Genomic DNA, 20,068 nt, shown 5'->3' with positions numbered 1-20,068 from the left:
AATTGAAGCTAATTGATCTTTAACCTCAGTCAGCTCCTTTTTCAAGGAAGAGAGTTGTGCACAAATTGGGCAAGCTCTAAGTTTCCAGGTGCTTTCCCTGAAAATAAAGGCTCCACAGCAGTCACATTGGATAGTCCTCATTTTGGTAAATTTTTTGATTGGTAGATTTTTTGATTGGTTTTTTGATTGATTTTTTGATTGGTAAATTTTTTGATTGGTCTCAAGGCGATCCCGTGCTTAGAAAGCGTGGGATCGCCTTGAGACCCATTGGCTAGTGCCAATCCATAACTGCTATAGTTTGGAGAGGTCCATTCAAAGGCCCTATGCAGAGATGATATAACCCAGGAATGGAAGTTCTGACTGTTCAAAAACAAACTTTTCCAACTTGACTGGATCACAACCTTAACATGAGAATTTATTTTATTTATTTATTTAAATACTTTTTAATATACCGATACTCAAGACTAGTGTCTTATCATACCGGTTTACATTGAAACGAGGAGTAACCAATAGGCAATGAAGATAGAGTTACAATGAACAGGGAGTTTACAGAGTGGGAGGGTAGAGAGCAAAAGCATATGATTAACAAGAAAGATATAGATAACTAGGTTTTAACATAATGAAGGTTTCACATAGAATGATGTGACAAAGGTCAGATGAGAAGATCAGAATGTCTTTGAGATATACTATGACACAAGTGTACAACAAGTCTCTGAATATGTCATTGACAAAATTCTGGAAGACTGCCGGTACATTGCACATACCGAAAGGCATCAGACAGTAAATACTCATAGTGGATATCTCTCAAATATTTAAGGAGGTTTTCCATTCATCGCCTTCTCATACATGTATGAGATGGTATGCCTTTTGAAGATTCAACTTGGTGATCTTTGAAGCTCCTTGAAGCTGGTCAATGAATTCAGATATAAATGGCAACGGGTATTTGTGTTTTACGGTGATGGCATTCAAACCACAGTAATTGATATCTGAGTGCAAGGAACCATATTTCTTGCCAACAAGGAAGAATCCTGCTCCAGCAGAAGTGGATGGCCTGATGAAACCTCTGTCGAGATTCTCTCAGATGTACTCAGACATTGCTTCAGACTTGGGGATAGATAGTAGGTACACTCTATCCCAAAGTAATGTTTTTCTAGGCATTAAGTTTATGGCGCAATTGTATGGAGCAATGGGGTGGGAGAGTCTCAGCCTATTTTGTGCTAAAGATGTCTGCAAACAATGCTTAAGGCATAGGCAAACCTGGAAGAATTGGCAGATCCGATCAGCAGAGTTGCATAGGAGGATATACAGGAAGCAGACAACTCTGAAAACAATGGGTACTCCAGAGAGGATCTCTCCATTTCGCAATAAATAATCAAGACAATGCCGATGTAACCAGGGTAGAACAAGCAGAATGGAGTTGACCTCCTATTCAAGCACAAAAAATGATATATCTTCTGCATGCAGAAGTCCCACTTGTAATATCGTAGGTCCTATTGAGTAGTGAATGGTTCCTAGCAGTAGTTCTTCAAAGACTGAAGAAATACAGACAAGATTTTTCAATGATAGTAAAGGTATATGAAAGTTATCCAGCAGGGCTTCATTGCTGAAGTTGCCAGTGGTGCTGGAGTCCAAAAAGGCTTCTGAGAATAATTCTTTAGCTTCAAAACTCAATTGAACAGTCAATACAATTTGACATGAGGGAAGAAAGTGAGTAAAGCCTAGGATATCAATCCTAGGCATGGGAGTTTTCCCAAATTCTATGGACAGGAGGAGGCATAATAATCCTTTCCTGCACAGTACAAATGGAGGTTGTACAGCCTTCGCTGTTGCTTCTCTTCTTCCAATAACTTGGATCACCCTAGCTCACGTGGGCTCCGTCTTGGATATGGACTGTGAAGGGGGCCAAATCTAAGTGGGCACTGTGTCTGGGGGTCTCCCGTTCTCATGATCTCTCTTGAAATGGAATGTCAATTTTCACACACAGGGGTACAAGGTCATTCAGTTTGGCAGGGGTATCACGGCCGGCCAGTTCATTTTTGACCCTGTCCAATACATCCTGCTAGAATACGGCCATCTGTGCCTCTTCATTCCAAGAAAGTTCAAAGGCCAGGGTATGAAATTGTTCAACATATTGCTCAATAGTCATGAAGCCCTGTCTCAGGCAGAGTAATTCTGAGGCTGAAGAAGATGCTTGAGCAGGCTTATTAAAGAGTTTCCTGAAGAGAGTCAGGAATAATTGGTGATTACAGACTAGGTTCATCTCTCTCCTATAAGGGAAAAGCCCATGCCAGAGCCTGACCAGACAGCAGAGAGATTATAAAGACCACTTTCATTCATTTAGATGCAAAGTTGGATGGTTGGAGCTTGAAGTGAATCAGTCACTGACTGATGAAATCTCTGCAGATCTTGGGATTACCATCATACCAAGACAGAAGAGGTAGGCAAAGTGAAGGAGTAGTCAGAGATAAGGCAGAGGCAGTGATAGGTTGTAGTGATGTTGGAGATGGCATAGCTATAGCTAGGGACAACTGCAAGTTATTGAGCTGCAAAGAAATGTCTTGCAGAACCCCAAATAGTGTAAGCTTGATTTTTTTGTTGTTGGACCATCTGTGAGAGCTCCCACAGAAACTCTATCAGGGGAACGTCAGCTAGGTCCATGGCCTGAGCAAATTGTCACAGATGGAAGAGTGGACCTGAGGTCTGACTAACAGGGCCAAGCCATGGTACAGAATCATTAGACCGAGATGTGGTCAGCAGGCAGGGTCGAGGTAGGCAGAGTCCTTCAAAAGCAGGAGGCAAGCAAAGATCAGGGTAGGCAACTGTCACAAGCAAGGTCAGGGGCCAGGCTGGGTCTCAATTGTATTCGGAATCAGGAATAGCCAGACGCAGAGGCATGAAGAAAGAGAACCTGTTGGTCAAGCACCTGCCGAGAGGAGTGAGCTTTCTTTTATGTTAGAGCAGAGGAGCACAACGCCAGGAGACATGTGGGGCAGATTGCAGGACACAGCACTGGGCCCGGGATGATGAAGTAGAGGAGGCTGATCGTGGTGCAGCACTCCGTGGTCAGTGGCATGTTACACATTTGAAAAATATTGAATGAACAATCAAAGGAAGAAATTACTCTCTTTTCAAAATCTAAGTTGTTAGAGCTAAAAAGTGAATATTTGGTGCCTTAGTTTTGTTTTTTTTTCTAATCAATTTTATCTTTATTAAGTTTAACAAAATAAGGAAAAAGAACAATTTAAAATTCCAGGAAATAAACAAATCTTCCAAGAAATATAAACAACCAATAGATTTTAAAGCAATTCCTTTAGAGATGTCAATATCAAGACCACAATAATTGGGGGATTTGTTTTTTTGGGGGGGGGGGGGAAAGGGAGGGAATGAATTAGGAAATTAAAAAAAAAAGAAATATGAGCAATAAAACTTCATTTCTATCACTGTATAAAAATTATAACACTCTTAAACCCTCCTTTGGTAGAATCTACCTAATTGGAACCTGAGTGGAACAGGATCAGATGATTGTAATGGAGTTTTACCTTGCAGAAATAATTTCAATGAATCTGGGTGTATAAAAATATACATTTTACCTGCATACTTAACTGTACACTTAGGTAAAAATTTAACAAATAATGATGCTCCAACAGACATCACCAAAGAGAACATCCCAAGAAACTGCAGGAGCCCTAGTTCTGTGATACCAGAGCTGGAAGAGGCTTTGAGTAGATTGGACTCTTTAGGGATAGCTGAAAGACAAGATAACCATACTAGTCTGGACCAGGCCGAGGCTGTCAGAAACATAGCTCCTTGATCTTCCTTCAATTTCTCCAAGGTCTTGGCTATTAGTAGTAATGGAGGGTAGGCAAATAGAAGGTCTTTTCCTCAGTGTATCAAGTAGGTATCTGTTGCTCCACTGCATACAGCATATCTTCTGGAACAGCAACATCATTGTCAGAGTAATGGAAGATGCAAAACTGGGAGGAGGTAAGAATGTATTCTCCTCCTGGCTGAACTTTGGGAGTCTTGTATGGGTGCTGGGAAAGGCTTGGGAGGGGAGATGATGAGGTGTGTGTGTGTGTGTGGGGGGGGGGGGGGGGCTGGTAGCTTCCTTTGCTTGCCATTTTTAAGTCTTTGGAGGGTGGAGAGAAGCTGGGTTCATCTCCTGGCACAATCTTTTATAGTCACAGGAGAGGAGGTTAAGACTTATGGCAGAACACTTTTATATAGCAGTAGTGATGGATAATGCAGGAGGATGATGGCATTAGTTAACCATTTTCAGCCAAAGTTGAGCACCTAAATCTAGATGACCAAAATGTGGTTACCTAGATTAATCTAGGCAAATTGTCAGCTGAAAATCTAGGTGTCTAGATTCAGCTAAAAATGTGCCTTAACCTAAATTAGGCAACCTAGAATAGGGGCTCAGTCTTTGCTAAACATTAGTTTGATAGTGTTTTTGAAACAATTTACTGGTGAATACATCTAACATTTGTGGATCTTTTCCAAGAGTAACTATTGAATGGGATCCTGATTTCTTGGACCTCTTTAGAGCAAACTCTACCTCTACTGAAGTGCTGCGGTAATTGATTCTTCTCAATACCAGGAACTACCTGTAGCCTGCAATTTACATCCAATTTTTATTCACTACAGGGTTGATAAGTAGGGTATCTCAGATTTTAATTTGAAGATCTCTTAGAATTTGATTGATTGGAACTAATACAGTATCCTTGAGTATACTAAGATACTTTAGAGTTCCTAACATGGGAACTCTTGATTCTGCAAGAAATGACTTTCAACATCCTTTTGATGAAGACTGGGAAGGAAGGGTCTTCCTGAGAAGAAGTACTCCTTGCTGGAGGAAGTGATGAGTCAGTTGGTAGTCCTGACAAGGCATTCTTATTTGAATTCAGCTCCATATAATTTTACTCAATCTCCCAGGAATGTTCTGACTCTGAGTCAGATTCAAATGGAGGAGCAGACATCTGCACTGGATAAGGAAATTGTGTATGCTTTCTTGTGGAACCCATTTTTAGGATCAACTCTAAGAGGAATAGAAGGACATTCTTTTCTCTCAGAAGTTGCATGATCTCTAACAAGCTAAGGTTCTTGGTGTTTTGTTTACCTGGAGGTTAAAGTCTTATATGGCAGTCACACTGAGGGGGGAGGGGGGGGGGGCGGGGGAAAGAGCACCGGAGAGGGAGCATGGCCTGCCAAGGTGCATCGGAGCCACCCCATAACCACCAACCCAGCCAAGTGACCAATCCCACTCTCCTGCATAGTGTGCAGAAGTGATCTCTTCAGTTAACCTTTGGTCTAATTTCTGATGCTTTTATAGGGTTGGTGCTGATCATCTGTCAGATCATTCAGCACTTGCTTTAGGTGATTCCTTGTCATTTGAAGATTACAATAGCCAGAGCTTCTTTTTCTAGCCTATTGCCGATTACCTCCATATCCTTCACCAACTTCTTAGTTTTATTTTCTTTTACTGCTGCCTCTGGTGTTATTCGTTTATTTCTTTAACTGATAAATACTGTTTTACAGATCTAGCTTCTAACAGATTTCTTCCTGTGGCTACCCTATGTATCCTGTAACTGGGACTCCAGGGTTGAGAAAACCTCAGTTGTATGAGTCTGTGCTTGTGACAATGCCTTCATGTTTGTGTGCTAGAGTTCCAGCAACTTAACTTTTAGCTCCTTCTGATGCATATGGACTTGGAGCTCCAACTCTCAGATTCTTGTCTGAGCCATGTTTTTTAGCATGGCATCCTTCTTCAGTCTAGAGAGGGCAAACTTCTGCTGATTCAGGGCTAGCTGTTTTGGGAGTTCAGCCATCTGATTACTGGACTCGAGAACTCTCCCACTCTTATTATCCCTTCTCCTTTTACTGAGGTACTCCCTTGAGGTCTGTGACACTGGCCTCATGATTATCCTTCAGTGGTCAGGCTCTTGATATTCTCCTCCTCTTTAGCCAGGTGGATGCTACATTCTACAATGCTATCATCAAGCAATACCTTCTTTCCTCCTTCTTTACCCATTTTGGTCCTTCAGCACAATCACATCCTCCTCTATCTGCTTTAGTTTAGCTTTTGTGTCTATCCTCAGGTTTTCATCTGCAATGATACAATGCCACTCATTTGCAGGGGCACTGTACTCCTATTCATTGTCAGCAACATCATATTCCTGTTTGTTGTTAGGAACAGTGGATTCTTCCTCATCATCAGAAATGTCATTGTTGCAAAATAGTTCTACCCATAGCTCTGCATCAAAGGGGGGGATGCTTCACAACCTGATCACAGACAAGGTAAATAGGGAGGTTTTTAGTATCCTTTCTCCATTTCTTTCTATTCTAAGGTACTCTAAGATTTTTCTTCCTTAATATTATCTTATGCACAAATTCAAATGGATCATCAGGGCAACCTCTCAATCATGACCTCAAGTTTCACCTTTCCCTCATCCCCTCCTTCAGCCATCCCTCCCCTACCTGCAGGCTTGATACCCCACAAGTCCAGCTACTACTACTCTTTATTTCTCTGGTTCTTCCAAGTTATTCTTCCAAGTTCGATTCCCTGTTCAATGTAAGACAATTGTTGTCATTGTTCCCATGCTTGTTGAATGTAAACCGAACTGATAAGTAACCCTGTTACTTGAACTTCGGTATATAAAAGCTATAAATAAATAAATGAATGAATGAATGAATGAATGACCTACTCCTGCCACAAAGTAGGTAATAGGGATAGTCCATGTCAGTGAAAGGGTTTAGTTAAAAATCTGGAACTTTTTATATTTAATACACAAATATTGTTTTCACAGGGCAAATATGTAAAAGAAAACATACTGTATGACCTTACCTGCTGCTAAGAATGTACAGCCTTTAGCTGACACAAACATTGCTCTTGGGGAAATTGTCACTATTTCATGTTCCCTTCCTAATAAATAAAGTAATACAATTACTGTAGCATGAAATTATGAGCATTTTGTAACATGGCAATAAAAGAAATCTGTATCATACAATTAGAATGCTATATTATAGACCCTTATTTATGACAATTATTTTTTAACTATTTTCCAATGGTAATATACTGTACTATACAAATTTGATATCAAAGGGTAACTAGTTCAAAAAGTATAACATTCATAAGTTGTGGCAATTATTTATGTAAAATATTAAGTTCCTGTTCTATCATCCATTCTAGGCAGGATACAACTTAGCATTCAAACATGACATCAATAATATTCTATTCTCAAATCTGAATGTTCATCAATTTATTCACAGTTATCCACTGTCTAATAGTCAAGAAGCAATTAGCCATCTCTGACAATATTTTTGAGATTAAAGATAGAACAGGGATTGAAAACTGTATATCATCAGCATAGAGAAGTACTCAACACATAATCCAGCCAATAATTTGAAAATAGGTCTAAAATAAATATTAAAAAGTATTGCTGATAAAGCCAAACCCTGTGGCACTCCTTTCTTAAAGGAAACTAAGAAGAGGATGAAAGACTTGAAGACAGCAAATCACCAGTCACACACATAGTTGACATCATCATTGCCTGGTACTAATCATATGCTTTTCTAGAGCTTTCCTAAGAAGTATTTGTAACTCTTTTAGGCATGCATGGCAGTTCCTGTCCTCCAGTGGCCATGCAACATGCCTCAGTAGTTTTTTTTTTCTCTGTATGGCTGTATAGGTTTTTTTTGTTTGTTTGTTTTAAGAGTTGCAAATTCCTGTTAATCTTTAGCTCTTTTCAGCAGTTTTTCTGCTTATTCAGCTTACTCAGCTTCATTGTAGCTATTTTTGTTAGACCCTCCTAATTTCTTAGTCAAGTTTTTTTTCAGCATTTGAAGGTTTCTTATGTTTTTGTTGTTTCCTATCATGTGTGATGGATTATTTGATTGTCTTAACCTTCCTCAAATACTCCTTTTTTTTAAGGTTTCCAGGGGCGATCCGGGAAACTACAGACCGGTTAGCCTGACTTCAATGCTAGGAAAATAGTGGAAAGTGTTCTAAATATCAAAATCACAAAACATATAGAAAGACATGGTTTAATGGAACAAAGTCAGCATGGCTTTACCCAAGGCAAGTCTTGCCTCACAAATCTGCTTCACTTTTTTTGAAGGAGTTAATAAACATGTGGATAAAGGTAAACCGGTAGATGTAGTGTATTTGGATTTTCAGAAGGCATTTGACAAAGTTCCTCAATCTGGCTCCCGCCGGGGAATTAGAAGGTCTGATGAATCCTTTATCCAAATTCTCCTTAATGTATGCTGAAATGACTTTTGTCTCAGAAAGTGAAAAGGGGTAGGTTCTGCTTGGGAGGCATGGTTCCGGGTAATAGTTCTATGAGGCAATTAAATTCTCGGAGTGGAGGTAGAATGTCAGCGTTGGTTTTGGAGAATACATCCTTGAATTATGAGTTTGGGGCAGGTATCCCTGGAAGGGTTGTAGTGTTTAGAAAGGTTACGGATGGAGACACTTGCCGTAAACAGCGGTTTTGACATTGAGGGCCCCACTGAGTTAGTTGCAGGGATTGAAAGTCGAAGTGGGGTGCATGTAACTGGAGCCAAGGAAGTCCAAGGACCACGGGATGCGTGGACCGTTTCAAGACGTGAAAGGATGAATGTAATTTTAGTTGCTTCATCAGGAAACAGCGAGGGTTGCAGTGAGAACTGCATATAACATTGGTTTATGAAGCCTCGACAAAGGCGTGGATCCCCATTAAAACGGGGTGGAGCTGGGAGGGCCAATGGTGCCCGTGAGGGCGAGGTGTGGGCAAGACCCCCTGAGTTGGCCATGACAGACTCCTCCACTTGAAAGCATAGCCATTCCACAGAGGAGGCCAAGGTTTCTAGGACCTATTCTTGTTCTCGGACACGATTAGCCAGACCAGGCAGGAGACGCCGCCGAGTCCATGGCCTTGGCAACCTGTTGCACTGGAGGTAGACCCTTGGCCTGGTGCAGGATTGGTATGGCCCTCTGGTCGGACTCAGAGAGTGCCTGCCACCAGGAGGCGAAGCACACAAGGAGACAGAGGCTAACTGGAGCTTCACCAATAACAGTCTGGGATTTCCGCAGGTTGAGCCCTTGGGTACCCGGACCGCCTGGACTTAGGTGGGCCTCTGGTGGTCTCCCAGAGAGGTAGCGGAGGGGTGTGCCCACCACAAGCAAGGGTGCACAGCTGATGCAGAGAGGATAGACTAGACCCGAGCTGGAAGCTCCAGAGATCTCAGGTAGGCAACAGTTCAGGAAAGTTCTCGGGCGAGGCAGGCAGTGCCTGTGGGACTAGCTAAGTAGAGGCCGTGGATGGTTTCCAAGCAGGTTGGCCCAATGGTCACAGTAGGCCAGAAGAGAGTGTCCGAGTGAAGCGCAAGGGTCAGAGCCAGAGTATCAGTCCAAGAGATGTCAGTCAAAGCAGGGGTCGATTCCAGGCAGCAGGCAAGAGAATGGTCAGGCAGGCAGTGGTCAGTTCCAGGTGGCAGGCAAGAGAATGGTCAGGCAGGCAGTGGTCGGTTCCGGGTGGCAGACAAGAGAATGGTCAGGCAGGCAGAGGTCAGTACCAAAGGACAGTCCAGAGAGGTACTACCTGAAGGATACGGGAACACACAGAGCCACTGGGAACGGAAGACACAGGAACGCAGAGATACTAGAACAGGAGATGCTGGAACAGAAGACACTGGAATGCAAAGGCAAACTAATACACCAACGGTGTCGACCTGATTGCCAAGGCAAGGTCCTGCGGGCAGGGCCTCACCTTAAGTCGGGAGGCGCCCCCGCGAGTTTTCCCACCTTGGGCCCTTTAAAGGGCTGTCCATTTGCCACGTGCCTAGGGGCGTGGCCAAGGATGCAGAGCCCCAATGGGAGCTCCGCCGTGAGGCTTGTGAGGAAGATGATGAGCGGGGAGCCCGAGGACGCTGTGAACTGGCTGCAATCGCAAGTGAGGGGTGCCCGGAGCTGGTTGAAGGAAGCGCAAGTTGAGCACGCGGCCAGGAAGCGCAACATTAAGGGGCGGATTTTAAAAGCCCTGCTCGCGTAAATCCGCTCGGATTTACGCGAGCAGGGCCTTGCGCGCCGGTGCGCCTATGTTCCATAGGCCTACCGGCGCGTGCAGAGCCCCGGGACTCGCGTAAGTCCCGGGGTTTTTCGAGGGGGGCATGTCGGGGGGCATGTCGGATCGGCGCGGTGTTTTGGGGGCGGGACGCGGCGTTTCGGGGGCAGGCCGGGGGCATGGTTTCGGCCCGGGGCGGGCCGGGGGCGTGGCCGTGCCCTCCAGAACCACCCCCAGGTCGTGTCTTGGCGTGCTAGCAGCCCGCTGGCGCGCAGGGATTTACTTCTCCCTCCGGGAGGCGTAAATCCCCCAACAAAGGTAGGGGGGGGTCTAGATAGGGCCGGGGGGGTGGGTTAGATAGAGGAAGGGAGGGGAAGGTGAGGGGAGGGCGAAAGCGAGTTCCCTCCGAGGCCGCTCCGATTTCGGAGCGGCCTTGGAGGGAACGGCGGCAGGCTGCGCGGCTCGGCGCGCGCCGGCTACACGAAATCGGCAGCCTTGCGTGCGCCGATCCAGGATTTTAGCGGATACGCGCGGCTACGTGCGTATCTACTAAAATCCAGCGTACTTTTGTTTGCGCCTGATGCGCCAACAAAAGTACGCGAAGGCACGCTTTTTTAAAATCTACCCCTTACTCTACCATTTTATTCTTCTTCTATTCACTTTAATTGCAAGGCCAAACTGAGAAATCTTTTCTGTCCTTTCCTCAAGCCCTGTATATCTGATAGATCGCCTTGTAATATATCTGACTTTGGAATAGTATGCACTTACTCATACACTTTTGAATTTCTATGGTTACTTTGTATTGCACAACAGAAAATTATGCACCAAATTTCCTTGCTTGATCTTGCATTTGGGGTAAGAACCAGGAAAACCATGGTTCAAAACCCAATTCCCCCTCTGATACTCTTTGTGACCTTGGGAAAGTTGCTTTATCTCCCAATGCCTAAAGTACCCACGTAGATTGAAAACTCCTAAAGGAAGGGACTTCTTATACCTGAATTCTAAAATTCTGTAAACCACCTAAACTATTATTTAGAAAAATGGGCTAAAAATCCTAATTTATTAATATACCGCCATTGGGAAAACAGAACACACTGGACTACACAGAAACTACATTAGTAGACTACCTTGGTTGCACACACATAGAAGAGAGACAAACCCTCACCAAATATATAAAAACTGAACACAAATTATAAACAGATACAAATTTGCAGACAAAATCTGAACTCGTTTCTTATCCAAACTCACCCCTCCTCACTTGTTGGTTTTTGAGTTATCTGGATAAATGCCAACGTTTGAATATTGCCAACACGTATCTGGATAAATTTTATCCGGATAAGTCATTATCTGAATAAAATATCCAAATAAGTGGGAAGCGTTTCAGGGGCCTTCTGGGGCAGAGCTGAGTTAACTGAATATCTAACTACCTCTGATATTTGGAATTAGCCGAACATCTTATTTGTTTAACTGTAGAGGTGGGCAAGAGCAGGATTAAAGTTATCCAGGCGCATCTTCCTGGATAACTTTAACCTTAACCAGTTACATTCAAATGAATATTGCCAGTTAAGTAGTGAGAGTACATTTTTTTCACAAGGAGTATCTGGCAACAACATACATTACATTTTAATTTTGGGATGGGGCGGGAGAGGGGGGAAGGAGGCTTTTCAGACCTATAGGCCCGCAATGTTTGAGGCCATAGTTTGGAGGGATGGAGGCTCAGCCATAGGGGCCTTATTTGTTACATTGGGGTGGAGGGGTGGGGGATGGAGTCAGCAGGCCTGCTAGGGGTTTTTTTTTTAGCTTACTATTGCTATTAAATCAGCTATATTTCTTTAAATATAGCCTGTTAAGGTTACAGTTGTCTGGTTACACTTTGAAACTTAACTGGCTATTTTCAAACATAGTGGATTAGGTTTCAAAGTTGTACGGTTAGGTATACATAGATAACTTTATTTGAGAATATCCAGTTGGATGTTTATCCTATTAATTATCCCTGATATCTTATCCAACTAATTTTAGCCAGATAAATTATCCTTTGTATGTTTGGGGTTTTTTTTTTTTAATATTGATCTCCTTATGTATATGTACTGCTTGCTAATTACATATTCAATTTAAAAAGATTCACATTTTTTGGCATTTTACAAATAACATTCTGAAAACTTTTCTATACTCTTCTGAAAATTTGAGGTGGTAAGCATGAATTCTGGTCATTATTTATAATGAAATTCATGAGAAAACAGATAAAATAATTGCATTTACTGGTAGCAATATCTAATGTGGAATAACATGGAATAAAATCATAAGGAAACATGAAAATGATCTTATTAAGGGAGGCAGCATATCAATTCTGTTCTATATTTGTGAATTATCAAGGCCATGACAAGGCCATGACAAGGCCAGATAATTTTTACCAGTCTATTCAAAGTTAATATAATTTAACAATTTACATTTATCTCTTAAAAGATAACAGATACAATTTACCTTGTACATAATGCTGCTTGATAATTTCGATTGATTGTTTAGGGACACCTTGGATATTCTGTAAGGCAAATGTAAGTGCTAAAAATTAATTAGAAAGAGAAAGAGCCCTATCACTAGCAGGACCCATAATCTGGAACACAATGCCTCCAGAGATCAGGCTACAAAGTGATCTCAAGACATTCAAGAAAAACCTAAAAACATGGCTTTTTAAACAAGCATTTTACAAAGAGACAGGAGAATAGAGAGAAATATTTCAGGAAAAGACAGAAAGGCACCGACATACAGTCCTTAGGACTATACAGTAGATTAGTTTATGAACTCCACACCACAATAAACCATAACTATAATACTATGTGTAATAAAACTACCGGTGTAAGTACCTTGGTACAATTGGTCATGAACTACTTCGCTAAATGACTATGTCTAATGATATATTGTAACCGAACCTTTGACGGCACCTGTTAGAATGTACTATTGTACATTTTTACCTACATTAAATATGTGCCTACATGTAAACCGTTGCAACGGTATTTAACTTAGCAACGGTATAGAAAAGTTTTTAAATAAAATAAATAAAAAAACCTCAGAAATAAAAATATAAGGGGGCATAATCATTATCGTCAGATAATTTAAAAATCGTTCTAAATCGTTAGAGTGCACGATACACTACAAATGCCCCCGATTTATCGTCAGGGGCATTTGTATTGTATCGTTAAATAGGGCACGGGAATTATTTGGGGGAGGGCGGGAAAACCGGCACACCAAAACAACCCCTAAACCCACCCCAACCCTTTAAAACCAATTCCTTACCCTCCCCCACCCTCCCAAACCCCCCCAAAATGTTAAGTTACCTGGTGGTCCAGTGGGGGGGGGGGGGGGGTGGTCCTGGTGCGATCTCCTGCTCTCGGGCCATCGGCGCCATTTTGGCTGCCACTAATTAAAATTGCGCCGATGGCCTGATAAAAAAAAACCCCACCCGACCCTTTAAATCGACCCCCCACCCTCCCGACCCTTTTTTTCTAAGGAAGGCCAGCGCCGCTAAAAAAAAAAACCCCACCTGACCCTTTAAATCGACCCCCCCCTCCTGACCCCCCCAAAACCTTTTAAAATTACCTGGTGGTCCAGGGGGGCCTTGGGGAGAGATCCAGGGGGGCCTCGGGGAGAGGAGAGATCCCAGGGGCTGATGAGTAAAGATGGCGCCGGCCATCCAGTGCTCCTACCATGTGACAGGGGCTGGCCAATGGCACGGATACCCTGTCACATGGTAAGGGCAAAGGGGCATCGGCGCCATTTTTTTTTTTTTTTAGAACAGCTAATGCCTGGGAACGGGAAATCTCTCCCCGAGGCCCCCCTGGATCTCTCCTCTCCCTGAGGCCCCCCTGGATCTCTCCCCGATCCCCCCCGAGGTCCCCCTGGACCACCAGGTAATTTTAAAAAGTTTTGGGGGGGTCAATTTAAAGGGTCGGGTGGGTTTTTTTTTTTTAGCGGCGCGGGCCTCCCTTAAAAAAAAAGGGTCGGGAGGGTGGGGGGTCGATTTAAAGGGTCAGGTGGGTTTTTTTTTTTTTTTTATCAGCGCAGGCCTCCCTTAAAAAAAAAGGGTCGAGAGGGTGGGGGGTCGATTTAAAGGGTCGGGTGGGTTTTGTTTTTTTTAGCGGCGCGGGCCTCCCTTAAAAAAAAATTAGCGATGTGAATTGGAATCGGAAACGATTCCAATTCATATATCGTAACGATCAGATTTCCCCCCCCCCCCCCCCAGCCGAATCTGATCGTTAAGACGATCTGGCACACGATTCACATCTCTAGTGGCTGGATAACTTGCCACTTAACTGAATATCCCAATTCCAATTCCCCTTGCTCAATATGTTACAAATGGCCCTTCTGCGCTATGCACACCCCATCCCCTTCTATTGTGCAGGAAGTTGATGCAGGATCTGCTGGTTTCCCCCCCTCCCCCCTCCCCCCTTTCCCATTTTTATTAATTCTAAATCTGGCTCTCTCCTGCCCCCTCAGCCTTCACCCACCCACAACCTCTTTGTCACCGGCCTGACCCCTATCTGGAACTGCCAGAAGCAGATAAGAAAATATCTTGCTCCTGGCTAGAGTTTTCAAGATGTAAGGAGAGGAGCAGGCCCGGCATGACCGGGTGTGCCTACCATGCATTTGCACGGGCTGGCACACCTGGCAGGGGCCAGAGGACTGGTGGCAGCAGGAGAAGCCGCGGGGCTTCCGGCAGAGCCTAACCCGCCGGCAACTGAAGGAGAGAGACTGCAGGCTGCCAGCACTCAACCTACCAGCGGCTGAAGAAGGAGAGGCCTCTCTTCCATTTGTGTGCATGCTCGTGCACCCAAGCACGGCTTACACTCCCCCCCCCCAAGTAGGAAGATCAGTGGGCCTTGGTGGAGTACATCCCACCATGGCCTGAAGACAGCAGGTCCGATTGCCTAGTTCAATCACAGTGAACAAGTCTGAGATGCCAAGAATATCAGACATAAGAACATGCCATACTGGGTCAGACCAAGGGTCTATTAAGCCCAGCATCCTGTTTCCAACAGTGGCCAATCCAGGCCAAAAGAACCTGGCAAGTACCCAAAAACTAAGTCTATTCCATGTTACCATTGCTAGAAAATAGCAGTGGCTATTTTCTAAGTCAACTTAATTAATAGCAGGAAATGGACTTCTCCTCCAAGAACGTATCCAATCCTTTTTTAAACACAGCTATACTAACTGCACTAACCACATCCTCTGGCAACAAATTCCAGAGTTTAATTGTGCGTTGAGTAAAAAAGAACTTTCTCCGATTAGTTTTATATGTGCCACATGCTAACATCTCAAGGAATGACCCCCATTCCCTGTAGGGAGAGGATGGTCTTTGGACTAAAGAGTCCTGGAGGAGGACTGTCAGGATGAGCCTAAATCTGGAAAAACAGTAGACCTTTCAATACCTTCCATGGCTAACAACAGATCCACGATGACCCAGGACCACTGAGCCTAGCTCTGTGTTGGATGTCAACATTGGTGAAGTCCCTACCATTTATCTTATTAACACTGGCTCTGGTGACCATTTTGACTACCAGATTATTCTACCAGCACTTTGATAGACAATGATGACTAGCAGAAGTCAACTGGATTTGATCGATGATTGCCAACAGACTAGATATCTCTGTAGTGCAGGGGTGGGCAATTCCAGTCCTTTAGGGCCACAAACCTGTCGAGGTTTTAGGATATCCTAATGAGTATGCATGACATAGATTTGCATACAACTGAGGCAGAGTGCATGCAAATCTTTCTCATTCATATTCATTAGGGATATCCTGAAAACCAGACTGGTTTGTGGCCCTTGAGGACCGGAACTGCCCACCCCCTGCTGTAGTGGGATACTTTGAACTTAGATTGAGGGTCTGGGACCAAAGATTTCAAGAAATGTGAGGTTAATATTCAAAGCCATTTAGATGGATAATTTACAAGTTATCCATCTAACTTTAAGTTAGCCATCTAACAATAAGTTAGCCATTTAACTTCAAGTTAGTCATTTAAATGTTTAGTTTTGATATTGACTTCTTTATGTTCATCATTAGAGATGATCCCTGGATTAATAGAGAAGTTGGTCAAGAAGTAGCTGGGATCATTGGCACCATCGTACTGAGGGAGCTAAAGGGGCTGTTCCAAAACTTGGGTTACCAGGCACAAAAAGTGTTCAGAATATGCACTGAAGTACCAACAACAATCCAGTTGGTTAGGGTTCTTGAAGTTGGTGGGCAGGAAGCCCTTGTATGTATCATCCTTATCGAAAGTAGCACCAATGGAGATCTGTCACTGACTGCTCTATTTACCCATCTGTCAAGCGATAGCTATGGGCACGTCAGAATCTACTTTATCAAATGATGTGTTAGTGGCAAAAGTCCTGGAGAAAACGAAATATGGGAAAGTACTAGTTTGCTTGATTAACCTAAATAAAAGAACCCTGACATTTTCTCTAGGGGTGCAGTTGGCTGAACTAATGAGACCAGAAGCTGTGCAGCCTGTCATCAATAAAAAAGTGCAGTTTGAAAAGAGAGGCCACACCCTCCAGGTTCATCAGAGGAGGATTCAAGTGAAGGAAGTGACTATAGGGATGGAGGAGTCAGTCTCTGTAGACATCTACTGGACTGGGTTGATACTCTCATAGTCTGCTGCTCTCAAGCATTTCCTAACACAGTACAGGAGAGTGATCTTGGAAAAAGATCAAGGCTTAAGCTTCACTGAGGTGGTCAAACACAAATGATATTGGAACTGCCCTCTCTATCAAACAATAGCATCAACGAGTGTAATCACATATCTATGAGGAGTTCATAAAACACGTGTTGGAGCTAGTCTAGGAAGGAGTATTGTGGAGGAGCCACAGTCCATTATGCAGTAATTATAAAAAAGAAAGATGACAGTCTCAATTTTTGTTGTGACTTCAAGTGACCATCAAGGATGTGTGCCCCTTACCCCCCATCGAAGATTCCCTGGATGTATTGGGGAAGGCCAAGTACTTCTGTTTGTTGGATCTCATTGTGGGATATTTTCAAGTTGCCATGACAGAGCAAGATAAACTCAAGGCAGCGGTAACAATCCCATTTAATTGTTCAAGTGGAACCAAATGCCCTTTAGGTTATGTAAGCTTTACGCTGATGACAATCAGTTCTCATTTCCTTTTCGATCCACTGGCTTGACACCAGCCAATTATTTTCTCATTGTTTATCCACAGTGCAGGATTGGCTTTCTCAAAATAATCTTTCTCTTAATGTAAAAAGACTGAGGTTCTCTCTCTTGGACAGCTTTTTTCCTATATGAATCCTCCATTATTTACACACAATGGGGTTGAATTTCACTTCTCGCAGAAAGTTTGTAATCTTGGTATCTATCTTGATTCTACATTATCAATGAAACTACATGTGCAATCAGTGGTTTACAATCTTTCTTTTTTATGTTAAAATTACTTTGTCATCTTAAACAGTTCTTGGAGCCTAATAATTTTCGCACTGTTTTGCAAGCTCTCATACTTTTGGGCCTTGATTATTGCATTCTGCAGGACAGTGTTTTTTAGATGTCCCTTTCCAAAAGGTGCATGTTTTACCGAAACCAGGGAACGCTCCTTCTCTATCCACAGTCCTACTTTTTTGGAACTCTCTTCCAAACAATATACGATTGACTAAAGATTCTAAGCTGTTTAAATGACTATTGAAAACACATCTCTTTCAGCTTGCTTTTGCTGATAGCTAGGATCTTTATAAGCCTTGTTGCATGCCTCATATTATTTTATACCTCATTAATATAGCTGCTACTCATGTGGAATATTTTCTATATTATGTACCTCTGTAATATTGCCCTTCCCGCAACTGGAATATATGATTGGAAAGTATGCCTATATTATACAGTCTTATATAGACATCATTATTATATTTGTTTGTTATTTTGTTTAACAATTATATGTGTTTTATTGTATCCCTGCCCAAACGTTTAGGAAGGGTGGGTAACAAATATTTTTAAATAAAGTAAATAAATAAGAACATAAGAACATATGAAATTGCCATGCTGGGTCAGACCAAGGGTCCATCAAGCCCAACATCCTGTTTCCAACAGAGGCCAAACCAGGCCACAAGCACCTGCCAAGTACCCAAACACCAAGAAGATCCCATGCTACTGATGCCAGTAATAGCAAAGGCCATTCCCTAAGTCAACTTTATTAATAGCAGTTAATGGTCGTCTCATCCAAGAACTTATCCAAACCTTTTTTGAACCCAGCTACACTTCACTAACGACATCCTCTGGCAACAAATTCCAGAGCTTAATTGTACATTGAGTGAAAAAGAATTTTCTCCAATTAGTCTTAAATGTGCTACTTGTTAACTTCATGGAATGCCCCCTGTACTTCTATTACGTTTTCCTGACTTATGGACATCGTTATGAATGAGTATATTTTGGACATAATCTTGATCTATCTAGATGACATCCTGGTATTCTCTCCAGACTTTGATAGTCATTTCGATCAAGTAGATAAAGTTTTTACCAGGTTACAAAAACGTGAAAGTATGATTTCTGTTTTATTAACATTAAGAGCTAATTTATTATGTTTTAATCAGTCATAGAAAGAAGCAAGACGTAATGAAATAAACTGTTGTCAGAGCCCATGAAGATCTTAGAGGGAAGAAGAATTGTATGTCATCTGTATACAGTTTATAGTGTACTCCAAGGATAGCAAGCAGTAGGCATAAGGGAATCATATAGATGTTAAAGCTGCTCACAGAGCTGAGCCCTGGAGTACACCAGACAATAAGGTAATCCAGGAAGAAATATCAGAACCTATTGTGATTTTCTGAGAACGACGTTACTAACTTCCCTCTGTGATGGTGCTGCAGGAACAGGTAGGACACAGTTTACTTTGATTTTGCTTCAAAATAAATGAAGTTCAATCAATTAGCCATAACTGGTCCAAGAACACTGGTGTCACTGGTTTAATTCTCTGAATCTTTTCCACTCTGTTCTCAGTATAGGATCCTGTGCTAGAGCTTATCTCTCAGGGAGTGAGTAAATAAGATATCCCAGTTGGGCAGGCAAATCCCTGCATGTGAGGAAGATCCCCTTAGTCTCAAAATCATACCTGAGGTCCACAAGAGTCCAGTTCTGTCAGCCTGTGTCCTGTGTCCCAAAGGGATGGATATCCCAGGGATGGGTCTCCAAAGATCTTTCCTCTTCTCTTCATCCTTTGTCTTTCTTACTCCTAAGTCCTCCTGGTGGGACCTCTTATTGGAAAAAGATCTGTTGCTGGAAAAACAGGCTATTATATCTCAGCTTCAGTATGAGAAGGGGTGGTACTAAACTTCCTCTCAAATCAAAAGAGGAAAATACTTTCAAAGTCCAAACTTCCTCTGAGGTGAAAAGTCACTACAACACCTCACTTACAGACAGAGGAGCACTCAGATCTTCTAACCCCTGGCCTCTGGATCTGGAGATTATCCCTTGCCAGACTGGTCCAGACTCTTAACCCAAGGTAAAAATCCTCCCAAAATACCCAACTGCAACAAAAGTCTATGTCACCAAGCTAGAGGCAGCTCCTGACAGGCAAGGGGTGACTGCAGGAATCTCTTCTCAAAACACTAAATTAGGCAGGGGAGGCCCAAACTCAACGCAGAATTAACAAAAGAACCCAAAGAGGCTCCTCACACTGCAGAAGCCAACCAAAAATGGCCACTCTCTCTATAGTCCTAGTCCCCCCTTGTGCCTAGAATTCATTGCCAGAGGATGTGGTTATGGCAGTTAGTGTAACTGAGTTTAAAAAAGGTTTGGATAAGTTCATAGAGGAAAAATCCATAAACTGCTTTAATTAATAAGCAATAGCTTGAGATTTATTTAATGTTTGGGTACTTGCCAGGTACTTGTGACTTGGATTGGACACTGTTGGAAACAGGATGCTGGGCTTGATGGACCCTTGGTCTGATCCAGTATGGCATATCTTATGTTCTTATGTTCTCTCTTCCTATATTGCTTGGGTTGGCATTTAAGTTTCATTGGCTACTTTCTGC

At 42.8% G+C, this 20,068-nt stretch overlaps 1 protein-coding gene across 1 annotated transcript in view; it reads right to left on the bottom strand.

The window, feature by feature from the left end:
• Positions 1 to 20,068, bottom strand: part of POLN (DNA polymerase nu) — a 419,903-nt gene that overhangs the window by 166,921 nt on the left and 232,914 nt on the right. Inside the window, exons 15-16 of the mRNA XM_029592374.1 lie at positions 12,525 to 12,582; positions 6,845 to 6,922 (exon numbers count right to left, since the gene is read on the bottom strand). Coding sequence (XP_029448234.1) covers positions 6,845 to 6,922; positions 12,525 to 12,582 — 136 coding nt within the window. The remainder of the gene's footprint in view (positions 1 to 6,844; positions 6,923 to 12,524; positions 12,583 to 20,068) is intronic.

This window comes from Rhinatrema bivittatum, chromosome 1 (assembly GCF_901001135.1).
Source record: "Rhinatrema bivittatum chromosome 1, aRhiBiv1.1, whole genome shotgun sequence".
NCBI lineage: Eukaryota > Metazoa > Chordata > Amphibia > Gymnophiona > Rhinatrematidae > Rhinatrema > Rhinatrema bivittatum.
The sequence above is the reverse complement of the archived record's forward strand: the minus strand, read 5'-3'. Positions and strand labels throughout refer to the sequence as shown.